The sequence below is a fragment of the Hippocampus bargibanti genome, linkage group LG03, assembly GCF_051943395.1.
Source record: "Hippocampus bargibanti isolate YZ-2025 linkage group LG03, ASM5194339v1, whole genome shotgun sequence".
NCBI classification, from domain to species: domain Eukaryota; kingdom Metazoa; phylum Chordata; class Actinopteri; order Syngnathiformes; family Syngnathidae; genus Hippocampus; species Hippocampus bargibanti.
In genome coordinates this window covers 25,668,848-25,691,533 of record NC_142736.1, presented here as the reverse complement: position 1 = coordinate 25,691,533, position 22,686 = coordinate 25,668,848, and the positions used below count along the sequence as shown (strand labels likewise).

Below are 22,686 nucleotides of genomic sequence, written 5' to 3'. Positions count from 1 at the left end.
TTTCTTTTTTCAACAATGTTTTACCCTTAGCACCATATTAACTATTGACTTCTATCCAATTGAGACTCATTTTTATTTCTTGTTTGTTTGTTTATTTTTATGTATTTATATTAAGGGAGAGAAACAGAAATGGTCTTTTTTTAATGAACTTTTATAGTTGGTTGTCTTTATTATATAATATAAAGGGATTCAGTAAGTATAGCCAGTATATGAATCATTTTGGGCCTGAAAAACACATTTAGTATATTTAATATGTTTGGCAAAGTATATATCTTTCCTCTTTTTTATCTTAAATGCATAGTAACCTTTAAACATGGTAAGGCTTAAATAAATACACAATAGGTGAAATAAATAGACTTTGTTCCACTATGAGAAAAAAAATAGTAAACATTCCGATGTTGCACACTCTTGTGTATAAACACATCACAAGGCCAGTTTATCAAACATGCTTCAGCGTTTCGGTCGTTCCCGAGAGATTACCTCCTGTCTACCTACGCATGTGTAGATAAATGACTTTCACTTAGTCAGCCAGCCATGGAAAGGTCCAAAACCTCAGTTTATTTCCTATGACCCGATGTTACCTTCTCTCCTCTCGTTTGGTCTACATTGAAAACTGAGAAACAAATCGCTCAGACGGAGAGGGTAGTGAAGTATCCAAGCTGCTATCGTGAAAAGATTTTTAAAAGGTTCTTTTTGACACAAATCACTTTCATAGATTTATATTTGTACAAACATTTAGAGCATCTCAAGCACCATTAAGAAGGATATCAAATCATGTAGAACACACAGAAACCAGCAGAGATCACAACCTCTGAATTTCATCTTTTTTTCCCGCATTCATTTCATTATATATTAATACGTGTAAATATTTTTGTTCGCGGTTACAGACAACGACATTGCCGCAATTTTCTCTCATTGATAATAGCACCGTAGGAATGCATTACTTATTGAATGGCCTTATTCAATTAAAGGACAACTGACACCATTATTTTGTTTCCTAACTGACATCAGAAAAAACGTTTTGTAGCATCTTAAATACCCAAAACACACAGGCTGATATTTTTAGTCAAATGAAAAACACCAATAAAATGACTTAAAGTGTCCAAAAACTACTTCAAAATGAAACCGGAAATGGCCAGTTTCAGAAGGTCCCGCCTCCTTGTTCGTGACGTCACGCCAAGACGTCTTGCCTTGCTCTAGAATCAAAACAATGGCTTCAGATTCGGAGATGTTTTCTTGTTCCTCATCCAGTTATGAATATGATTCAAATAGTTCTAAAGAGGAAAGCATAAATGTTTGCAATCGATTAAAGAAGTAATTCCGTGTCATTTTGAGGCATCTGGACTGAGATGTAGCATCTCAGAAAATGCACAAGCTCCGTTGGAAATGGGCTGATTTGTCTGCTGGAAATTTGTGTTGGCTTGTATCAAATAGTAGTCTTGGTGCAATCCACAACGATTCACCATCGCGTTATTTATGTGTTTTCCTTCTAATTTCGCCATCAACACGAAGTTTTCAGAACAAACAAAGTACTGTACTGTAAAATGCATTGTGTGATGCTTTCTCGGTCAGGGGCGTTCCTTCCGTGACGTCACGGTAGGTATCGTCAACAACTCAAAAACTTGACTTCCTGAATATTCAGCGCGAGTCTTAAAACGTAAAATAATGCTATATGCGGTGGAATCTTTGTGAAATACGCTCAGTAGAAGTCATTTGAAGTGATTTTACAAATTATGGACACAACTTGTCCGGGGCGTCAGTTGTCCTTTAAACATAAGCTCCATTTTCCATGGTTAATAATTCTTTCACGGCTTACTCCAATTTAGTGCCTCCGAGGCTTTCACTAATTGCGAACATGACGTCTGTGTGAAGGCTTCATTAGCTGAAGTGTTGCAGATCCATGACATAAAGTCGAGAAAACATCACTGACGTGAAGGATACCCGCAAAGACGCTTAATACCCCACCCCCAAGTCACACTGAATGCGTCGAGAATCTCTACATGGTCCCATTGCCTTTGGTTATTATAAAACACACATATTACAAAACACACACATTGACAAGTCATTGGGCGTCTTTACAAATAGAGCAGAACAACACGAACACAACAGACAGGCGTCGATCGATGGATGCGCCGAGGGGAAAGAAACATTCCTGCGCTGCTTTGCGGACATGGAAAAGCTTCCACGGCCGACCAACATCAGTTAGCAGCGTAGGAACGTTTAGGAGTAAAAAGTCAAGCTTAAAACACCAGCATAATAAACTCAATTTGATTTCTTTTTAACATTTTGTGCTGACTGAAGTATCATCACATTTTTGGTCCCTTTTCTTTTTTTAAGTTATTTAATTGAGGTCTCTTGGTCAATGTCAACATCCAGTACAAGCAGGGTTCGAGTTCAGCGTTAGCTTGACAGGGTGCCACACACACACACACACACACACACACACACACACACACACACACACACACACACACACACACACACACACACACACACACACACACACACACAACATTCACGGTTGGGTTTAGGGAGCCCCATCGTTTTTAACATACATAGTACAGTGTTGCCTTAAGATATGGGGCATTTACTACTTATCAAAAACTTTTGCGAAGTGATGTAATGTATAGTGTGGGTGGCTCAGTCCACAACATGTAGCATCTTGGCAGACTGAACGAATCCTTAAAAAAAGGCTTCAAACCATTTAATGACTCCCAGCTACTTGACTATCGAACTAATCACAAACCACAACACAACTTTACCTTTAAGTTCACTAGCTTAAAGCTAACACATATAGGGCAATGCCATAATATTATACATAATTATAATGATTTAAAGGACAACCGACATCATTTTTTTTGTTTCCTAACTGACATCAGAAAAACGTTTTATAGCATATAAAATACCCAAAACACGCAGGCTGATATTTTTAGTCAAATAAATAAATAAAAAGGACTTAAAGTGTCCCAAAACTGCCACAAAATCAGCTCGGAACGGGGCAGATTCAGAAAGTCCCGCCCCCTTGTTCGTGACTTCACTATTGGTCACACACTGCCTTGCTCCAGAATCAAAACAATGGCTTCAGAGAGTTCAGATTCGGAGAAGATGCTTTCTTGTTACTCATCCAGTTATGAATATGATTCAAATAGTTCTGAAGAGGAAAGCATAAATGTTTGCAATCGATTAAAGAAGTACTTCCGTATCAATTCAAGCCGTCTGGACTGCAATGTAGCGCCCAGAAAATCCACAAGATGGCGCACAACCTCCGTTGGAAATGGGCTGATTTGTGTAAAAACTTACACCTTCTTTATGCGTGTTACTGCAATAGGTTGCGACACACAACGATTCACCAACACGTTATTTATGTAGTTTTCCTTCTAATTTTGTGATCAACACATTGTTTTCAGATGAAAAAATGTACCCAAAATGCATTGTGTGTCGCTTTCTTGGTCAGGGGCGTTCCTGACGTGATGTCAGGCATCGTCATCAACTCGAAAACAAGACTTCCTGAATATTCAGCGCGTCTTAAAACATAAAATATAGGGGTCTGAAGTGATTTTACAAATTATGGACACAACTTGTCCGGAGGCGTTGGTTGTCCTTTAAAATACTGCTATTTGAACACAAATGTTGCAGCAACACATGTGGACAGGCAGTAATACCCACAGGCATAGATTCTTTAATCTCTCCTTAAAAAAATGGCGATCAGTGCAGATAACTGAGTCACTTACAATTACTGAGTGAAATACTTCTTTGTTGCACAATCCCAGAAAGTTTTGCAAATAATTAATTGGAATTATTTATATCGTATTTGATTCCGGTTAAACTCATTGACTTCCACTCCCGAATGTATTTGACATCCAGTTCTATTTCCAAATTTTTTCAGGTTTTGGTTTTTCTTGCGGGGTGTACCGATAAAGCGCTGGTCAGACCTCTGGCAATGTTTTTCCCTCCCATGAGTGGACGGCATTTGCCTTCTGTACAGCCGACCCCATTTCAAACTCAGATAACTCCAGACCCATATAACCCAGGAATTAACTTCTTTTTCTGATGAAAGAAGAGAGTCTAAGATTTGTTCCACTGCATTGAATGTTTATGTCGTCCGAAAACTCAATATTCTGTGGATCCTGCAATTATAGTGAAAATGACAAAAACCCTGGCACTGGACAAATTTTTAAAAATTGTCCTGCAGTGAATGGGTTAATTGTTGTTTTCACAAGGTAAAGGATTTCCTAAGAAACATTTAATTTTCATGGCATTCCCATTCATGACCTCAAGGAAAGATAATTTGCAATAGCCGTGTTTTGAGTTGCAAACATGTCCATGGATGAAGTCAATTCATATCTCAAGGCAACACTGTTTTACTTTTGGAGTTTGGAGTCAGATGGGTTAGCCTCCAGCTCACCCGTGACCAAAATGAAAGACGATTGCCATTGAAAAAAAACAGATGGATTGATCAGAATAGACCCCCACAGATGGATCAATTTACTCTCTGAGCCTCAGCTCCCGCATAACTTGAACCCTGCCTATTTGGATTTTGACCCTATATGTAAATAGTGACACACAGTTATGTCATATTTCCAGACAGCAATGAATCTATCAAAGATAATCATATTTTGTGTTTTAACACCAAACTGTATGTAGTGTTGTATTGTTGAAATGTTCACAAGGCACTTTTTCCTCATCAAGTTGATTTGTCCTTTTCACTCTGACTTGCTCTTGGTCTTTTTTTTTTCTTTTTTGTTTTATAATGACTGCAAAATGGGGCATGCTGTGAGCCCCAGATTCCTTGTTTTATCTCAGTCTATAAGATGCTATAAAATCAACCCCCAAAAAAAACAAAGATGGCGGTATGGGTCCTTTGCCACCAGTTGGTTGTTTGAAAGCTTCCGCATAAACTGCTTGTTCAGCTCTTCTGTCCTTCCAGATGAACAGACAGGCTCACCCCAATGGCTGTTTAGCGATCTCAGTACATCTCAAATTGATTCATCCATCACAATCCCTGCTTACCTTCAAGTTGAGAGGGAGTGAGTGAATCTCCCCACCCCATCCTTTTAAAAGAAATCCAGCCAAGAAGCATTTATTTGGGAGCAGTTTTTATCTTGAGAGAAAAAGTGTTGCGCCTTCCCGCTGTGCGGTTACCGATGTCTGGAGGACACGTCGAAGCAAGTGATCATCATCAAGTGAGCTTTGCAGAAGTTCACTCTATTCTCCAGTTTGTCCGTCACCGTCTCCAGAGCTTCCAAATACTCCAGTGAGTCCACCTCATAGACCTGCTGGAGCTCGACTAGATGACAAGAGAAGCGAAAACATCGTCAAGGTAATTTGCAAAAAAAAAAAAAAAATTGAGTAAAATAACAACTACTGGCCGACAAACAAGTACAGATTTAGTCATTGACGAAAAGTGAAGGTTTTCGATTAACCTAATTTACTTCTAAATTTGAACTACAGGTAACATTCGAGTTACGACCGGGTCCTGTTCTGACAAAACGGTCGAAATCCATTCAAAATGGCCAATGTGACGTTTACGCGACAGGATAGTATACAATGTCAATCTGTTGTTTTTAAGCAAGCTGTTTACAGTTCATTTGTAAATTTTATAACTTTTATTGTCATTTTTATCATTTTATAGTTCATATTATTGATTTTTCTTATTGTATAACTGTACCTGTTATGTATGCAAAACTGTTTACTGTACAGTTCATTTATAAATGTTATACATACCTTTTAGTGTCTCAGTTGAAATCCATTCAAAATGGCCGACGTGACGTTTACATGTCAGGATAGTATGCAATGTCAATCTATTGTTTTTAATCAAAGTTTTCTATTGAATGCTATTATATACCAAACTGTTTATAGTTCATTTATAAATTGTATAACTTTTAGTGTCATTTTTATCATTTTACATTTCATATTATCGATTTTTCTTATTGTATAACTGTACCTGTAATGTATACAAAACTGTTTACAGTTCATTTATAAATTTTATACTTAGCTTTTATTGTTGTATTTATCACTTTATATTTCATATTAACGATTTATATATATTAGCTTTTGTATAGTGGGTTGAAGAAATTACATACGTAAAGAAAAATCGTTTTGCTAACAGCCAGAAAAGGTCGCCCGACACACACGCTCGGTCTCAGGCGGTCGCCGAAGGAAAAAAATCAGTGTACAGTACTACAGGAGATTTTGCCAAGACAGTATCTGCACTGTATAACTACTGTATTGTGTCGTCATATAGTAGATTGCTGTGCAAGTGTGTCACACGCTGGCTGCTCAAAATTGTAGTAGGTGTTGCCGGCTGCTTGCTCGTTGCGGTCCCAGGCGTAAAATAAAAAAAATAAAAAGGGGGTCTGCCGGTCGTGGTCGTAAGTACGGGTGGTCGTAACTCGGGTGTTACCTTTACTGGATATATATTCCACAATTTTCCTGCTCAAGACGTTTTCCCCATACTTGAAATATTTATTGATAAATATCTGGAACTCTACATTATTTTGTTTGAACTCGGGAAGAATATTTTTTTTACTACTGTATATTGAAATTTTATGAATGTTCCTGTTGGGCCAGATGTCATTCTTCCACCAACTATTCTGTGATATGTTGACTGATTCAAATTCCTTCAACACATAAGGCCAACATGTTGCTTCGTGTTTAATTAAGTTGACACCTCATGGGTGTCAAATTAATAAATATAATAATAAATATATTAATATTTTCATTGTTATCAAACCATTCACCAATCCTCACTGAGTTATTTATCATAGCATTAACTGCTACTTGGTATTCATTTACAGCGACTCTTCAGTTTTTTGCTCCACTTAATCTTTGTAATGAGGCTTTTATGCACTTTAACCCAACTGTAATGTCCCCTTTTGATGTGATTGCACTGAGACTCTTCTGGCCAAGTCTGATCATGTTCCTGCATTCCCATCCTCATTCATCCGAGAAAAAAAACAGCGCATCCAGTTTGTGAGCTCTGACGTTGTTGCCCTAACAATGAACCCTCAAGCAAAGTCACACGGAGTGCCATGTTCATTATGTCTCCATGCATACGATATTGAATCGAGCTTCTCCACCGAGTTGTCATCATGACGTCAGCTATTGAGTCTATATGCATATATAATATATACTGTCAGTGTCTGAAATAACGTCGGGTGTACAACTTACAAAAACGTCTTAAAAAAAAAAAAGATTTTTTTCAAGTCAAACGTTTAAGTCAAACGTTTAAACAAAGATTTTGAAATCTGAATAAATTATTTCGATTTGAAATCTTCGTTCGGTTTGGGAAATTAGGAATTTCGGTTAGTTTGTCAATTTACATACTCGGCACGGCAGCCAATCAGAAGCCTGCTTTTTGCTTCCGGACTTTCCCGAGCGTTATAAGGTCGTGCATTTGCATATCATTTTCCAAAGTAGATGCACAGACCTCAGCCCCAGAAGAAAGATTCAAAAGAAGCTAACAAAATTTATGACGCTAAAAAACGTAAATGTACATTATCCCGTGACTGTAAAGTGTCCTTGAGAGTTTTGAAAGGCGCTTAGAAATTAATGTATCATTATTAAAAGCATCGTGGAGTTCACGTGGCAAACATTGCATTGTGCAACATGCCGAACAGTGTATGGACAGACGACAACTGGATCAAAATCATCAGCAAGGGATATTTACGATAAATTAAGCAAGTGAGCGTTTGTGGTAGGTACATCCTTAAAGGACAACCGACGTCTCCAGACAAGTTGTTTCCATAATTTGTAAAATGGCTTCAAATGACTTCTACTGAGCGTATTTTAAAAAGATTCTACCACATATGGCTACATTTTACGTTTTAGGACTCGCGCTGAATGTTCAGGAAGTCTTGTTTTTGAGTTGGTGACGAGTCCATACCTGACGTCACTAAAGGAACGCCCCCTGACTGGAAAAAAGACACATTGTAGCAGTCCTTCCATCGTGTCAATGTATTTTGCTGTATTGTTTGGTCTGAAAACCTTGTGTTGCACCCAAAAGCCGCCAGAAGAGGGTGTCCAAGCTCCATATAAGGAATTTATCAGCCTGTGGAAACGGAGGTGGCCGCAGGAGGTAGCCTTTTTGTGCCTCTTTTCTCGTGATTGTTTCTCCCCAATGTTGCCTCAAAATGGCATGGAATAAATTCTTTAATCAATTGCAAACATGTATGCTTTCCTCTTCAGAACTATTTGAATCATATTCATAACTGGAGGTGTAACAAGAAAGCATATTCTCCGAATCTGAAGCCATTGTTTTGATTCTCAAGCAATGCAAGACGTCTTGGCGTAATGTCACAAACTGGGGCCGGGGCCTTTCTGAAAATGCCCGATTCACAGTTCAATTTTTTGCTGATTTTGGACACTTTCAGTCATTTTTATTGGTGTTTTGCATTTGAATAAAAATATCATACTGCGTGTTTTGGGTATTTTAGATGCTATAAAACATTTTTCTGATGTCAGTTCACAAACAAAAAAGTGACGTCGGTTGTCCTTTAATTAAAAATACTTATCTTAATACTTAATACTTTAAAACAATGTTTGTTTGTTTTTGCGATTAGTCATCTTATTGTGTTTCAAGTTGTGAAAAATGGGGCAGGCAACTTTTCAGAGTTGTCTGCCTTGGTGTCCGCTAACTTTTTGTCATGAGTTTCAGACACTGATACTGTATATACATCTAAATTGTAAACGTCCACTTACACTGGGTGGTCCACGTGTGAGGCTCCAGCATGAGGTACTGCTTTGTCTGTTCCAACTCTTTCTTCAAGCACTGGTACTTGGCTCGCACCTCGCTGATGCGCTGCTGACGGTGCTCCAGCAGGTGAAGCTTTCCATTGACATACACCGTCCCCTGACACACACATGGCTATAAAGTGAGCGCACAATCTATTGAGGTGTTTGGAGTTTGCATACAATCACATTTCATAGACTGCTCCCGATGAGCTCTGCTGGCGGCCAAGGGACGCTGCGCAGGAGCTTTAGTGCTTCTCTGAAGAAAATGACTGGGATTTTATGCTTTTCTTTCTGCCAAACAACACTGTGCTATCATTTCGCATCAAATTAATATATGGCAGTGCAACTCTAAAACATAAATTACATTTGGCATCCAATATGTGACATTTGCCTAAAAATGTGAATACTTTCAAAGACCGCTTTGATTTTATTAACTCTCATCAATATTCCTCTTCAATAATTAAAGTCTGTAAAACAAATATTTTGTGAAACCCCGTCCCCTGTTCTCACACTCCTCTGCAACTATTAATACTGTCATGTATCTACAAAATTGGTTTAAGCACTCTGTGAACTCTGACAATGATAGAGCCGATGCCGTCTACGGTAATGGAAGTGCAATTTAATTTCTAGTAGGGCAAAAAACAAAGTTCCCTGCTGGGTGTGCGTTATTTGTGAGGGGAGTGGGTGGGGGGTGGTGATACACAGCACACCACCATCAAATCCCTCTTCCCAACTGTGAACTATGGTGCAGTCAGATTCATGATAGGGAGTACTTTGATACTTCAGGGACTGGACCAGGGCAGAGTTCTCAAATTGTTTTGCTGAAGACTTGAAGACCATTTGAAGCTTAACTGGAGAGTCTGCATTACCAGCAGACAGTAGAAGTAAATTTACAACTAATGGCTTCAACAGGAGAACACATGCTTTCTCGAATGGTCTCGTCAGAGTCCTGACCACAATCCAACTCAAATGATGTGGCATGTCCCGTGTATCAATATCTCGCTGAGTAGTTTTATTACAGTGTGCCGTGTAAATAACAATTAACACCCAGAAATATTGAAGTCTACTGCTCAGGGTAATTATAAAATATTAGACTTTGTCTGTCATTGGTCCCCACCTTGTCCCTCCTCTTTTGCAGGCGCTCAACATCATCAATCTCGTACACCTTGATCTCAAAGGCCTCCGCCATGGCTCCCGGACCTCGTGGGTTTGCAGAGCCGGGCGGTCCCAGTGGACCATCCACCCAGTATGCACCGGGACTGGAGGAGGAAGAAGAAGAGGATGTGGCTGCCTGTTTGACGGTGCGGTGAGGAGACATGGAGGAGTCCAAGGTCAGTGCCGGAATCAGCCGACGACGCTGGAGTCCTAAAATGTTTATAATTGACACAGAATAAAAAATAGAATGACAAGTGTCTCTAATTACAATGCAAGGGAGATACTGGCAGAAAAGTGAATGACATTTTCTGGATCGTGGTCACAATGCATCTCAACGACAGTTAACTTCTGCCCCTGCCTTCATTTCGCAACACACTTTTTTGACACTGAGTAAGCCTTAAAAAATGCATGCAAATCCAAACTTTTGTGCACTCTACTACCATGCATCCAATTTAAATTAATCATCAGATGCCAGACACACACTATGCTGAGTTCTTGTGTCAAAAGTGAGTTGATGCACATATCCATCGTCATGCTCAGGCAATGGTGTGTGATTTGGCAGCCATTTTAATGCTCTTGCGTACGAGTGAATGTAGATTCATTATAGCCAGCAGCAGCGGTTCCCCTCGATCATTTCACACATGGTTGGTCGAGGTCACCTTTCCTACCTGACTCCTTGCGCAAGCACATTCCACACGCGCACACACACACGCATACGCACATTATTTCTAATTTTAGTGTGGCCTTAATATTTTGTATTATCGTCAACTTTACAATTAACCCTTTAATAGACAATAGATTTAACAAGTTGTATGCAGTGTTTTCAGGGCATTCTGTATTTTATGATCAGTGAGAGGAACTTGCATGTAAGGAAATGACATTGTGCCTGCATTTCATGGTTTTTCTTTGTTTGCTGTAATTCACGACAACAAAGCCCTGCATGCAATGCTAAGCCAGTCCCTCCCCAATTGCCCATTAAATTAATCCATAATATCAATAAAAAGTTAATAAGGGGAAGTAATTGGAAGGTTGCTTGAAAATGGCCGACCTTTAGAAAGCGCAATTGGTCATAATAACATTATCACATGTAGGAAAACTAAAACCCAACGCTGCACATTTAATCACCGTGAAATTTCATTGCCATTTTATTTCATTTATTTTCACAATCCTGTAAAAAAGTAGTCAAACACCTCACCTCCTACGTGTCCAGTGTTGCTTCTGCTCTTCTTATTGCTCTTGGAGCTGCGTCTGGATGAGGTGGTGGCCGAGCTGTGCTCACTCAGCGAATCTTGAGCCGAGGAAGTACTTCCTGTGTTCTCGCTGCTGTCTCTTAGCATGCTCTCGTAGCCACTGCTCCCTCCACTGTGGTAGAACAAGGCCGTCTTACCCATGGCCGGAGGCAGTTCACCACTCAGGACACTGCTGTTGAATGCCAAAAGCAGATCCTTGTTTTGATAATACAGTATTTATAGAAACAACAAAAGCCAAAGTACTGGCTGGATCAAAGTATATTGTTCAAACAGTCTACAGATAAAACTCTTTGAATACCTGTTATCGCTGGCATGGCCACTGCTGCAGCGATGCGGTTTTCGTGGTGCAGTGATCTTGCTGTAGGGAGAAGGAAGGCTTTGGACCATTGCTGTCCTTTCCTCCCCTGGCCCTCCTCCAGCAACAACTCCTGCCACCAGTCCCCCTCCACTGCAATGGAACAAAACATTATTTAATGACTGCCTTTGGCTAGTCAAGAGAAAGTCTTTGATGGGTTAAAACTGACCAACCTTGTCTCTCCAGCTACTTTCTCCTCCGCTGAATCTACCCCTCCGGCGTGGGCATGATTCCTGGAACGTGAACCGCCACTTCCTTGGAGAAGCTCTGAGATACGGCCATTGACAGCCCGCAGGGGCAGCTTGCCAGCCAAACCACCCCCTCGACTCCGGCTCAGAGACTGCGTAGACCAGGATGATGGAGAGGATCCCTGCTGCTGCACAGGGCCCTGAATGGTGCTTTGTGGCTGTGGAAGCAGACACAAGGCTGAGGATAAAGATTGATGGGATTTCATAGGCGACAGGCATCAATCTGAGTTAATAAACTATAGTTTACTACCTTGACCTTAACCCCCCCTGCTTGGTTTCAAGCAGCGTGATAAAATGCAAAACATAAATAAATGGCATTAATAATTTCTGTATATTGGGACAAGCTGAGTCCCCTGCCTACTGCCTGAAGATGGCTGAGTTAGGCTCCAGCAACCCAATAACCCTTGTGAGCAGAAAGGAACAGAAAATGAATGAATGGGACTAGATGAACATCACAATAACTGTCATGTTGTAAATGTGCTATAGGAGCGTAGCCCACTCATGAGCCTCAAACAGGTCCACAACACAGATAGCCTTCATTGCAAGAAAGTTTCTCATTGCGGTCGGTCAATTTGATGACAGTGAGGACATGGCCCCACTCTGTCCCAGAAGATTTTTTGTTGTGTGTGTGTAACTCAAGCAATAACATGTCTGAGGCTTGGTAGTAATTTAAATTTTAGCGTGCAACCCAAAGCAGAGCAAGTGACCAAGCGATTGTTTAAAAATATGTGATGTGAGGCAATTGGAAGTCATGGTATCACTGTATTGTGAAAAGCGTTTACAAATGAAATGTATTATTCTTATTATTGGTGAAATCTCATACAAATAAAATCATACTTTTTCATTAGGGGGGAGGCTTGAACTTCTACTGGAGGCTTCTCTCAGAGACTTTGTAGAAAGGCTGAGAGTCTTGGTGCTGGAGGCAGACAGACTCCTGGATTTGGGACTACTGCTCATGAGCAGCTTACTGACAGCTGAGATTTTGGACTGACCGCTTGATTTGGCAGGCGATTGCGGGGCACGACTCGGACCAGGACTACCTCCAAAGCCGTTTCCGGTGCGAGTGAGGCTGCGACCAGTACGGGGTATGGAGCCATCCCCCTTAGATCCTCCTCCTCGGAGGCTTTCAGCCCTTTCCAAGGAGAAGCAGTCATAGTGGTGCGATCCACTGTGGGCTCGGCCAAGAGAGTTAGTTCTGCTTGCAAGTTGCTCCAGCTTAGCGCTAAAGAGTCTGCCACTGTCTACACTGGAGACATGTTGTCTGGTGCCACATGTTTCATCTGAAGAGCTGCCCGGCATAGAGACCTCATGGATGGGCTGGTGTAGTGGACTGGAGGCCCTGTTACGTAGGTCAAGGCTGGATTTGCGCACAGGTGGCAAAGGCGGGATCCCACTCCTCTTGTGGGAGAAAAAACCTTGTCTTCCAGTTGATCCCCGGCGGTCAAGTGTGGCACGCGGACTACAGGGTGTTGAAGAGGTGGTAGCAAAATTCTTGTACTCGGTTGTCTTCTCCAAGTCGTCAAGGCGGTTCAGACGATGCCATGCACGAGGGAGACTGGCGGTTCGGTGGATTTCTGGGTTGTAGGTATCAACCGAGCCTTTTCCTTGGGCAACACCAGTGACCATCTCACAACCATCCACCACTCTCTTGAAGGAGTCCGGAGATGATACTACCTCTCCGCTTGAATTTGACCCACTATGATCTTCGACTGTAGACAAAAGAATTAAAAGCAGTTATTCCAGTTGTAATCCACATTTCATCGACAATCTGTAATTATTCAGAGTCAGGAAAGTTGCTGGACAAGGCCAAACTGATTTTTTTACGATGTTCTTGATTCCAGTTTAGAAGTTCTTTCAGGATGGCTTGATACCGACGACCATTTCTGGGGTGGACAGTACCAACCAAACCTTATTATGTGTAGTCTGTGTAACTAATCAACCAGCTAATAAAATTTAAATGAAACAAAACATCTAATTTTGTGTTTGGTAGAGGCAAAAGAAAGAGGTATTTTCTTACCATCCCTGCAGAAATGTTCAAGGTTCCCATTTCCAGCTGTCTCGGTCCTTTGCCTCGATTGGCTCTTCGAATTATCCGCATCACCCTTCACTGGCCTGACTTCCTCATTAGGCCTCACATCCTCCCCTACACGCACCAGCCAAGGGTCCTCAAAGTTCATCTCACTGGAAATAGAAGCTAACTGCTGTGTATTGAATTTTGTTGGTGAAGAGCATAGAGTCGGTTCCTGCAAGGCCATCTGTTTGACAGCTACACTGGAGTGAGTACTGATTGGAGTCCTGAAGGTAGTGTGGTTCCCGGGTGCTGTCAAAGACTGGATGGTCGTTTTAGCCATAGATGGGGGCATTTTTCTCAACCTGTCCTTGGTTTGTGTTTCCCTCACCCCTCTGTTCTCTGACATCACTCCACCCAGACTCCCTTTTCTAAAATACACGCTGCTTCCATTATCTCCTGATCCATCTAGTCCCAAGGAAAGGTGGTTGTGTTCAGCCAAGGCTTCTCCTTGATGACTTTGGGACTGGCTGAAGCTGTGAAGCGAGTGATCACCCTCACTGCACCCACTCAGATCACTCATCCAGGAGGCGACAGGTGTCATCACAGCGGCTATCGTATCCCCCTCCATATGCAGCTTGGCCATTGTTACCTGTGGAAAATTTTCATTCACAAGAATAAAGAACTTGTGTACCAGTATAAGAAGCAGACACATGCCGAAATCATCGGGTTCTGGCAGTAATGGGATGACTGCCTCCATATTTATTTTACGAGCTGTTCACTCTGTGTTTGTCAAAGTAAATATCAAACATTATGTCTCAAGCACACCAACCTCTGCTCTGGCGACAATCTCTGCAACTGCAGAGCTTGTTGCAATCACATGAAAGCTCTCGGCGCCCCCATCCTCAATTGGGCTTGTGAGAACTCCACCGGGCTGGCCGTCTACAGAGTAGCAGTCACTATTGAAGCTAATAATGCTCGGTGGGCGACAGGTCAGACGCTGTGTCATCATGAGAGCTGTGTCATTAAATGTCTCCTCTTCTCCTGCAGCCTCTGTGTATACTGATAACTCGTCACCCAGAAAATGATGTCCAGCTAGTCCTGCAGTGGTAAAGTCTGTATTATTTCAGACCTCAAGACCCTTCAGTAGTTGAAACACAGAAGTTTTTCACTCACCATCCCGATGTATATCCAATGGTATCGGAGGGACGTCATCATCACAGAGTGTTTCTGCAGAGCCTAAGCTGGTAGACAGGGATGGAGTTGGATCTTTGACTTGTGGACTCATACCAGCAGGAGATGTTCGGGATAGTGGACACTCAGTGGAGGAACGACCACTGTCTGCAGCCAGACTGCCTGCAAACATATAGCATATAGTCATTTATTTACATGGCCCATTGATCGGCAAGCATTTTCTTTACTACTCCTCCAATTCCAGTTCACTTGGGGAAAGTGGCACCACCCTGGACTCGGCACAAGCCAGTTGATGACTTAGAAAAGACACTGAATCTTTTGTGAATTTTTCTTCCAATCAAGCTAACAGTTTGTAATCCAAATACAACCAGGAGATATACAGAAAGACATACTGTCAGAGGTCAAAGCTTCTGTTGCTTGTCCATCCTGTGCCGAGATGTGTGAAGCCAGTGGGGATGTTGCTGGGATAACTCCCTTCTGAGTGTACACTTTACACCGCTGAGATGGCGAAGACGGAGGTCTGGTGACACCAAGAAATTTTACTGCATTTTCATTTGTAAGTACACATGCCAGTATAAGGAATATAACGGAAGACTGAAAACAATATGATTACCTTATTAAAATGGTACATAATTTTATGAATGATATTGAGTTTCACCTGTATTCTGACGTTTTTGTCAGGCTGGCGATTCCAAGGCGTGGGGATCCCAGTGGCCGTGTCTTACCCTCTGTGTTAACTCCCTTGGTCAGATTTTCACGGCTGTCCAGATGACATTTTTTATTTTTTTAACAACAAGATGGCTCCAGAAAATTTATTGTACACACCTCAAATTAGTTCAAGATTACAATGTTCAATTTTCTTTACTATTGTGGTTTATTATTCTGTAAAATGTTTTTCATAATTTTCTTCATAGGAAGTCCCAATGTGATAACTCAATATTGTCTCACTTGTCATTTTGGAGTGAGGCCTTTGACCTGTGAAGAGGGTTCGATGCAGTGCTTCCTGTCACATTCCTACTGCCAGACACGAAGGTGGACCCGGAACTCTGAGCAAGACTGTGGATAATGGTCTGAGCCAGCTCCGCCTCCTCCACCACCTCCTTGATATCTTGCAGCTGCTCTTCATTGGTCTTTCTTCTAGAACGTTCTGTTGAGGAGGAAGTGAGCTGGACTGCACTACCTGGGGGAGTAATGTTTGATTTACTTTGGTGATGAAATTCATCTTGTTGATGATAGATTGTTTACACACAGAGAACACAAAGATGACAATGGCACGCTATATTATTTTAATGCAATTAATTCACCTGTTTTGGCCTCTGTGTCCAATGAAGCAACCGAGGAATTCTCAGCAGGAGTGACTGAATCCTCAGAAGCGAAACGTGGATCTTTGGATCCTTGTTTACAGACCAGAACATCCTCAAAGGGAAACTTTGCCACCTGAACAGAATGAATGGCAAAGAACTCTATTTTCATTATGAGCGCAGTCTAATTGTAGGCCTAGATGGCATTTTCTTTCTTTTGATGGCTTGTTAGACGTTGTGACTCTAAATAATAAAAACGGGAGATAGTGCAGCTTGGATGTGGAATATTTCAGTCCTGCCCAGCATAGCTAATGGGAAAACATAATCAGTGGTACTTCAATTTATGAACATCTCTTCATCTGAAATTTTCATATTATGAAACGCCTCAACCGGAAAATATTGCCTCTTGTTCTGAAAGAAATTTCAAGATATGAAACCTAAAAATACTGGGCTGCTACAAAATATTTCCTACAATACAGGATCTCCAAATGTTTGTCACTCCATTGTTCATCATAAGAATCACAATCAGAATCAGAATCAGAATCAGAATCATCTTTATTGCCAAGTATGTAGAACACACAAGGAATTTGTTTCCGGTAGAACACGCTGCACTAGTATCGTCGTCAAAAAAACTGCTAAGTGGCACTATACAGTTCCATTTTGGCTACTGTTGAGGTTAAGGTTAATGTTTCAGGATTATGACATGCGCTTCACCTCCTCACTGCCATCAATGCAGTCCAGTCTCTCCTGCAGCTCAGCAAAGGTGTTGCATTTTAGACACTCGGCCCCCTCTTCAGGCACAGAGGCCAATGGTTGCCCGAGTATCGACTGAGCCTGAGATGGTCCACTTTGCTGGTCCTGGGTCTCAGGTTCGGGCTGTTGCTGCTGAAGCAGAACTTGAGAAATCATTCATCAAATCGTTTATGTCGGATTGTCACCTAAACTTCCTTTACCTTCTGGACCACTTGACTTTGTAGCACCTCGGATTTCCCTCGCAGCAGGGCGGGAATGATCGGCACAAACTCCGGCGGACCCTCATTGTCTGTCAACTCTCTATCTGACATAGCGGCCCCGTTGGGACCCACGTAAATGACAGTGTCGCATGACTGCTCGCTACTTGAGTATTGTTCATCCTGGTCGCTCGACAGGCGCAGCAGTGGGAGGTCTGAGTTGGGGTCGCCGCGGTGATGGAAAGGCCGCAAATGGGTAGGCCGACGCATGCGACCTTCTTCACAGGAGCTCTCTCCTCCAGAGGAGCTGGAGGTGTACTGCTGAGGACAGTGAAGGATGACACAGCGACAGAAAATTCTATTTTTTGACAAGGTATATTCAATTTGTGCTCCATAGGAGAGTGACAAATACAGAATGAACAAATCTATTTTTAACAGTCTTCATCCAAGGAACGGATATTAATATCTCATCTGTATTGCAGTCTGATAGCTCATTTGATCATCTCCATTTTGGGATGAGCATATTGTTTATTATAATGATGTCTGCTTTGACTTTTCTTCTATTGAGCCAGTCAAACATTTTGTAGAGGAGAGCAGTGTTATTTTCTGTTAAGACAAAGTCAAATAGATTTAAAAAACAGATTTTGGTTATTTTTCATCCCACTGCACCGACACTAAAAGTTCTATAAACTTGCTATTTCAGCATTTTCATGGCCACTTGTTGCTTAGCAGTATTTATTGGATTTCTGCGTTGCAACTTGTCCCGTTTAAAATAAATGAGACCTTTTTGAATTATGCTGTGTCATTATACACTTGGACCAGAGGGCGTCCCAGTAACATACATTCAAGAACAATCATTGTTCTGCTAATTGCAACACAGGGCCACCAGCTACGTGTGGTGAGACACTGCTCCAGTTAAGGTTGCTTTGAAATGTAATAAATGAAGCAAATGTTTTATTTCGACTCACAACGGTGACCTTCGTTTTCTTCTTCTTCATCCGTAGGACACGGGATGCGATCTGGATGGTGGAGAGGCTTTCCGAAAAATCCGCCGGCGAGGCCGAGATGTGAGCGATCATAGTGGTGCGGCAGTTCATGTTGCCTAGCGACTCCCTCAGCAACATGGTCAGCTTGCTGTCCCTTATGAACGACACAGAAGAAGGTATTGTAAATGGTATACGTTGATGATGTCATTTGAAGGGTTATTAATATTATGACTCAGAAAGCCTGAAAACATTTTACAACGGTAGATTATGCCAATGATTAAGAGGCGGAACAGACGATAGATGCATCTTTGTACGCTCTCAGTTGTACAGGAGTGGTCCATCGATGAAAAGGTTTCATGTCGGACATTTTGCTTCTCATCTGAAAAGCTTCATCAGCAACTAAAATTGTGCTGGTAGCTCTGGCACAATTTTAGTTCGCTGACAAAGCTTTTCGGATGAGGACCGAAACGTCCAACACCTTCAAAGAAGTACAGATGATAGCTGAAGAAACCTTTTCATCAATAGATTATAGATTAAACTCATTCTGTTCTATCTATGGATATTACAGGCAAGCACAAATATTTTCAGGGAAGTCTTGCAGATATTAGGCAGACTAATATTGGAAGTTCATCATTGTCTTTTGGAAGAACTTAAATGTGCTGATTTTTTTTAATACAATGGTCACAAGTATTCCTTAAAAGGCCATATCGTCAAGCTCTTTGTGGCTTCAAATCAAACATGGCCAAAGCCTTACCAAACATATTCTTATCAAGTACTTCAACACTATTGCCTTGAAGTGACATGCCCTCACTTGAGCCTTGTGTAGTCTAAATCCCCTTTCCAAATCCCACATTACATTAGTTACAGCCACCAAAGTGCTCATTCAACTTCAGTGATCTTATTTGACCATGTAAATGTAAGTGCTGGTGATTTAATTATCCTACCACGGCGCACACAGCCACATAGCCTCAAGAAGAAGGCAGGAAGGAAGGTAAAATAAGGACACGGATTAAAGGAAAGCTATACAGAGAGATTTGCATAATGTACAACCGCTAATTCCTACTGAAAAAATGTTTGCCTTTTTGGTTTTGTTTATTTTTTTTGTTCTTTTGCCATTTGTCCTCTGCCTTTTGTTCCCTTCAACTATTTATCGTTCGAGCGTCTTGCAGCTTTCATCACTAGACCACTGTGATGAATATGCAAGAGCAGGTGTTGTTTCTGGCACTGATTCCCTAAAACGTGGACAGAAAAAAAACAACTGCCACTTCCCTTTCTTAATTCCAATACAGCTCTTGATTTTGCTCTCGAAATTGGTTAACCTTGTGCAAGGTTCTCACTGAAATCCCTAAATGCTCCCCGATTTATGAACATTCGAGTTACGAATAACGGTACATACGAACATTTTTGCTGGTACAGTATGTCGAAAAATGTTCAGACAGAGATGCTTTAATTAGTTTTGTATTGCGCACCTTTTTCCAGCCAAGCTTGCTTGCGATTGGCTGCGTACTGTGCTTCTGCACACGCATGCACACAGACACTTTGGAGCTTTCAAGGACTGGATGTTTACACGACAAACACCAAGGCTGACCAATCAGCATGCGGCTATGCTGAAGTTTTGTTAATAAGTTCAGGCCCCGATCCGCCGAGCTCGCTTACAATTGGCTGTGTACAGTATGTGGGCGGGGAGGAAGTCCCTCTTCACAGTTGACGCTCCAGGAGGACGCAATGCATAACAAACAGTAATTTCTGATGATACGTAATTACTGAATTACGTGCCAGCAGCTTCAGTAATGGTTTACTGAAGACCCAAGGATATATGTCATCGTACTACAATCGTAGATGTGAATGTTTGACTTAAAGGACAACCGACACCTCCGGACAAGTTGCGTCCATAATTTGTAAAATCACTTCAAATGACTTCGACTGAGCGTATTTTACAAAGATTCCACCGCATATAACTATATTTTACGTTTTAAGAGTCGCACTGAGTATTCAGGAAGTCCTGTTTTTGAGTTGATGACAATGCCCGAAGTGACATCACGGAGGGAACGCCCCTGAACGACAAAGTGACACACAATGCATTTTGGGTACTTTTTTTTGTCTGAAAACACCGTGTTGATCGCGAAATTAGAAGCAAAAGTACATAAATAACGCAATGGTGAATCGTTGTGTGTCGCAGCCAATTGCCGTAGCACGCATAAAGAAGGTGTAAGTTTACACAAATTCCCAGCCCATTTCAGCCCATTTCCAACGCAGCTTGTACGCCATCTTTTGCATTTTCTGAGCGCTACATTGGAGTCCAAACGGCTCAAATTGACACAGAAGGACTTCTTTAATCGATTGCAAACATTTATGCTTTCCTCTTCAGAACTATTTGAATCATATTCATAACTGGATGAGTAACAAGAATGCATTTCTCAGAATCTGAACTCTCTGAAGCCATTGTTTTGATTCTGGAGCAAGGCAGTTTGTGGAGGAGTGTCACGAACAAGACTTTCTGAATCTCACGAGTTCCAAGCTCATTTTGTGGCAGTTTTGGGACACTTTAAGTGATTTTTATTGGTGTTTTGCATTTGACTAAAAATATCAGCCTGCGTGTTTTGGGTATTTTAGATGCTATAAAACGCTTTTTCTGATGTCAGTTCGATAACACAAAAATGGTGTTGGTTGTCCTTTAAACGTACATTCCATACAAAATATAGCACTGAAGCAACATACGAACAAATACACCTTACGAACGACTGCTCAGAACGTATCTCGTTCGTAAGGTTGGGAGCGTCTGTACATCGTTTTTTAGGGGGTTCGGGCAGTTACACGGCCAACATAAAAGTTTAAAGACTCGAGCTCATTTTGACTATATTTCCTTCACTGACTTTTGTGGATGATTAACATTTGTTTTTTGATCCATTTATGTTTGCAGGTGACATCCACATTGAAGCTTACTTGTATGGGATGTGTTTGCTCCCGTTGACCAGGGCCAGGATCACATTGCCGAGAGCTGACAGGGAAAGGCAAAGAGGCGCCGTGCTGGGCGAAGAATTTTCCCTGCCTTTCCCCAGTACTCCGCCCTCGAGGATACCAACGTCGCAGCTGCCCAGGTCAAGCAGATGGAGGCGACTGCGACCTCCCGACACTTGCAAGGTGGCAATGATTCAATGGAGTGTTTAGGGAATGTGCAAGGGGAATGTTAAACGAACGTTTGTAAACAAGAGAGCCGTTTTCACAGTGTATTTTAAATTTGATTGGTAAGAACTCACTTCCTCCCTTGCCCGTCTTCTCCATGCGGTACTGGTAAATATGCAATGTGAACAACATGTGCGAATTCCTGTGGTCTTCTTCGGTGGTGTCGGTACGTTGACTGCTGTGGCGGGCCGCGATGGCCGCGTCCAGGAACCAGGCTGCCTTTTCTGGCGTCGGAGCGCGCAATTCGGATTGGTTCTGGAGCTGTGGTGAGGACGGACGGGAAAAGAGGGATGAGGATGTAAGAAGACAGCCAATTTGAGAAGAGAAGAGGGTAAACTATCCATGTTGCTGTGCAAGCCACCGAGCATGCGCTTGTATGATTGCCTTATTCAATTAACGCTTTCCTAATGTGTGTGCGTGGAGTCGGTGGGGGGGGAGGTGTGTGTATGAGTGTGTGCGCTTGCTTTACTGTGGGGTATCATTACTGATGAGATTATGTCAGATTAGTGAGGGATTTCACAGATGTGCTAGTATCACACCCCCTAATCCCATAACAATATAACATCAAACGTACACAGTTTTCATTTGTTTGGCACTGTCATTGGACTGGCCAGGGTTGGGGGACTAATTTCAGACGACATGTCTGGTACATGTTCCATTGCTCAAAAGATTTTACATACACCATCTTTATTTTGATGTTGTTTACTCATTCACAACAATTACAATTGTTCAGATTGAGGCTCATTTGCGGAGATATGTTTTTACCTGCATGCCACAGATGGGGTCCTCGCACAGGTAGACCCCAGGTGACTGTCCATCCTGCAAGCTCCCAGTGGCCACCTCTGAGAGTAAGTCTTTCAGGTTCTCGTCTTTGCCCCAAACCTTTTTAGAAACACGCCCATATCAATAAACAGTAAAGTTAGATCAGTAGGATGACACATTTCACTGTATAACTAAAGGCAATTTCCATTGTTTTGATTCAAATCTGGCCAAATTTGGATAGTTCAACTCCTAAAAAGTCCCAAAAAATGTCTTTCAATATGTTGAAAATAATTGTCTGTGAAAAGTGCAAGTGTACTTTGTCGAGTGGGAATGCGAAAAATTCTAAAAGCAGTACGTGTTTGTAGTGTTCTTCATATCATCTAGCGAAACCCAAAGGTACAACTTGTCACTTTCTGACAAGAAGGAGTCAAGCTTTCTTTGGCAAATGACACACTTTGCCTTTCCTTCCAAGTTAACACCCAGCAGTGTGTCTAGCGCCACCATTTTGGTTCTGTTCCCCCACAACTGGTACCCCAGTGGAATGGAGCCCAAACATGATGA

The 22,686-nt window shown here is 41.7% G+C and overlaps 1 protein-coding gene and 1 long non-coding RNA gene across 4 annotated transcripts in view; one reads left to right on the top strand and one right to left on the bottom strand.

The window, feature by feature from the left end:
• Positions 1–3,287: 3,287 nt before the first annotated feature.
• The window catches only part of kif26ba (kinesin family member 26Ba), a 77,770-nt gene continuing 58,371 nt past the window's right edge, over positions 3,288–22,686 (bottom strand). The window contains exons 9-28 of one of the 3 annotated variants that reach the window (XM_088992801.1): positions 22,129–22,245; positions 21,438–21,624; positions 21,124–21,313; positions 18,163–18,334; positions 17,198–17,515; positions 16,959–17,129; positions 16,248–16,380; positions 15,892–16,123; positions 15,602–15,703; positions 15,336–15,463; positions 14,926–15,105; positions 14,582–14,850; positions 13,759–14,401; positions 12,579–13,450; positions 11,667–11,899; positions 11,437–11,586; positions 11,084–11,310; positions 9,851–10,098; positions 8,701–8,851; positions 3,288–5,287 (exon numbers count right to left, since the gene is read on the bottom strand). In XM_088992801.1, coding sequence (XP_088848927.1) covers positions 5,139–5,287; positions 8,701–8,851; positions 9,851–10,098; positions 11,084–11,310; positions 11,437–11,586; positions 11,667–11,899; positions 12,579–13,450; positions 13,759–14,401; positions 14,582–14,850; positions 14,926–15,105; positions 15,336–15,463; positions 15,602–15,703; positions 15,892–16,123; positions 16,248–16,380; positions 16,959–17,129; positions 17,198–17,515; positions 18,163–18,334; positions 21,124–21,313; positions 21,438–21,624; positions 22,129–22,245 — 4,872 coding nt within the window. In that variant the 3' untranslated portion in view covers positions 3,288–5,138. The remainder of the gene's footprint in view (positions 5,288–8,700; positions 8,852–9,850; positions 10,099–11,083; positions 11,311–11,436; positions 11,587–11,666; positions 11,900–12,578; positions 13,451–13,758; positions 14,402–14,581; positions 14,851–14,925; positions 15,106–15,335; positions 15,464–15,601; positions 15,704–15,891; positions 16,124–16,247; positions 16,381–16,958; positions 17,130–17,197; positions 17,516–18,162; positions 18,335–21,123; positions 21,314–21,437; positions 21,625–22,128; positions 22,246–22,686) is intronic. The other 2 variants (XM_088992804.1, XM_088992802.1) reach the window with 2 other exon arrangements.
• On the top strand, positions 9,950–22,454 carry LOC148900821 (uncharacterized). The gene is made up of 5 exons (XR_016114508.1): positions 9,950–10,064; positions 18,199–18,356; positions 21,101–21,321; positions 21,571–21,694; positions 22,142–22,454. It is a non-coding gene; the product is annotated as an uncharacterized LOC148900821 (long non-coding RNA).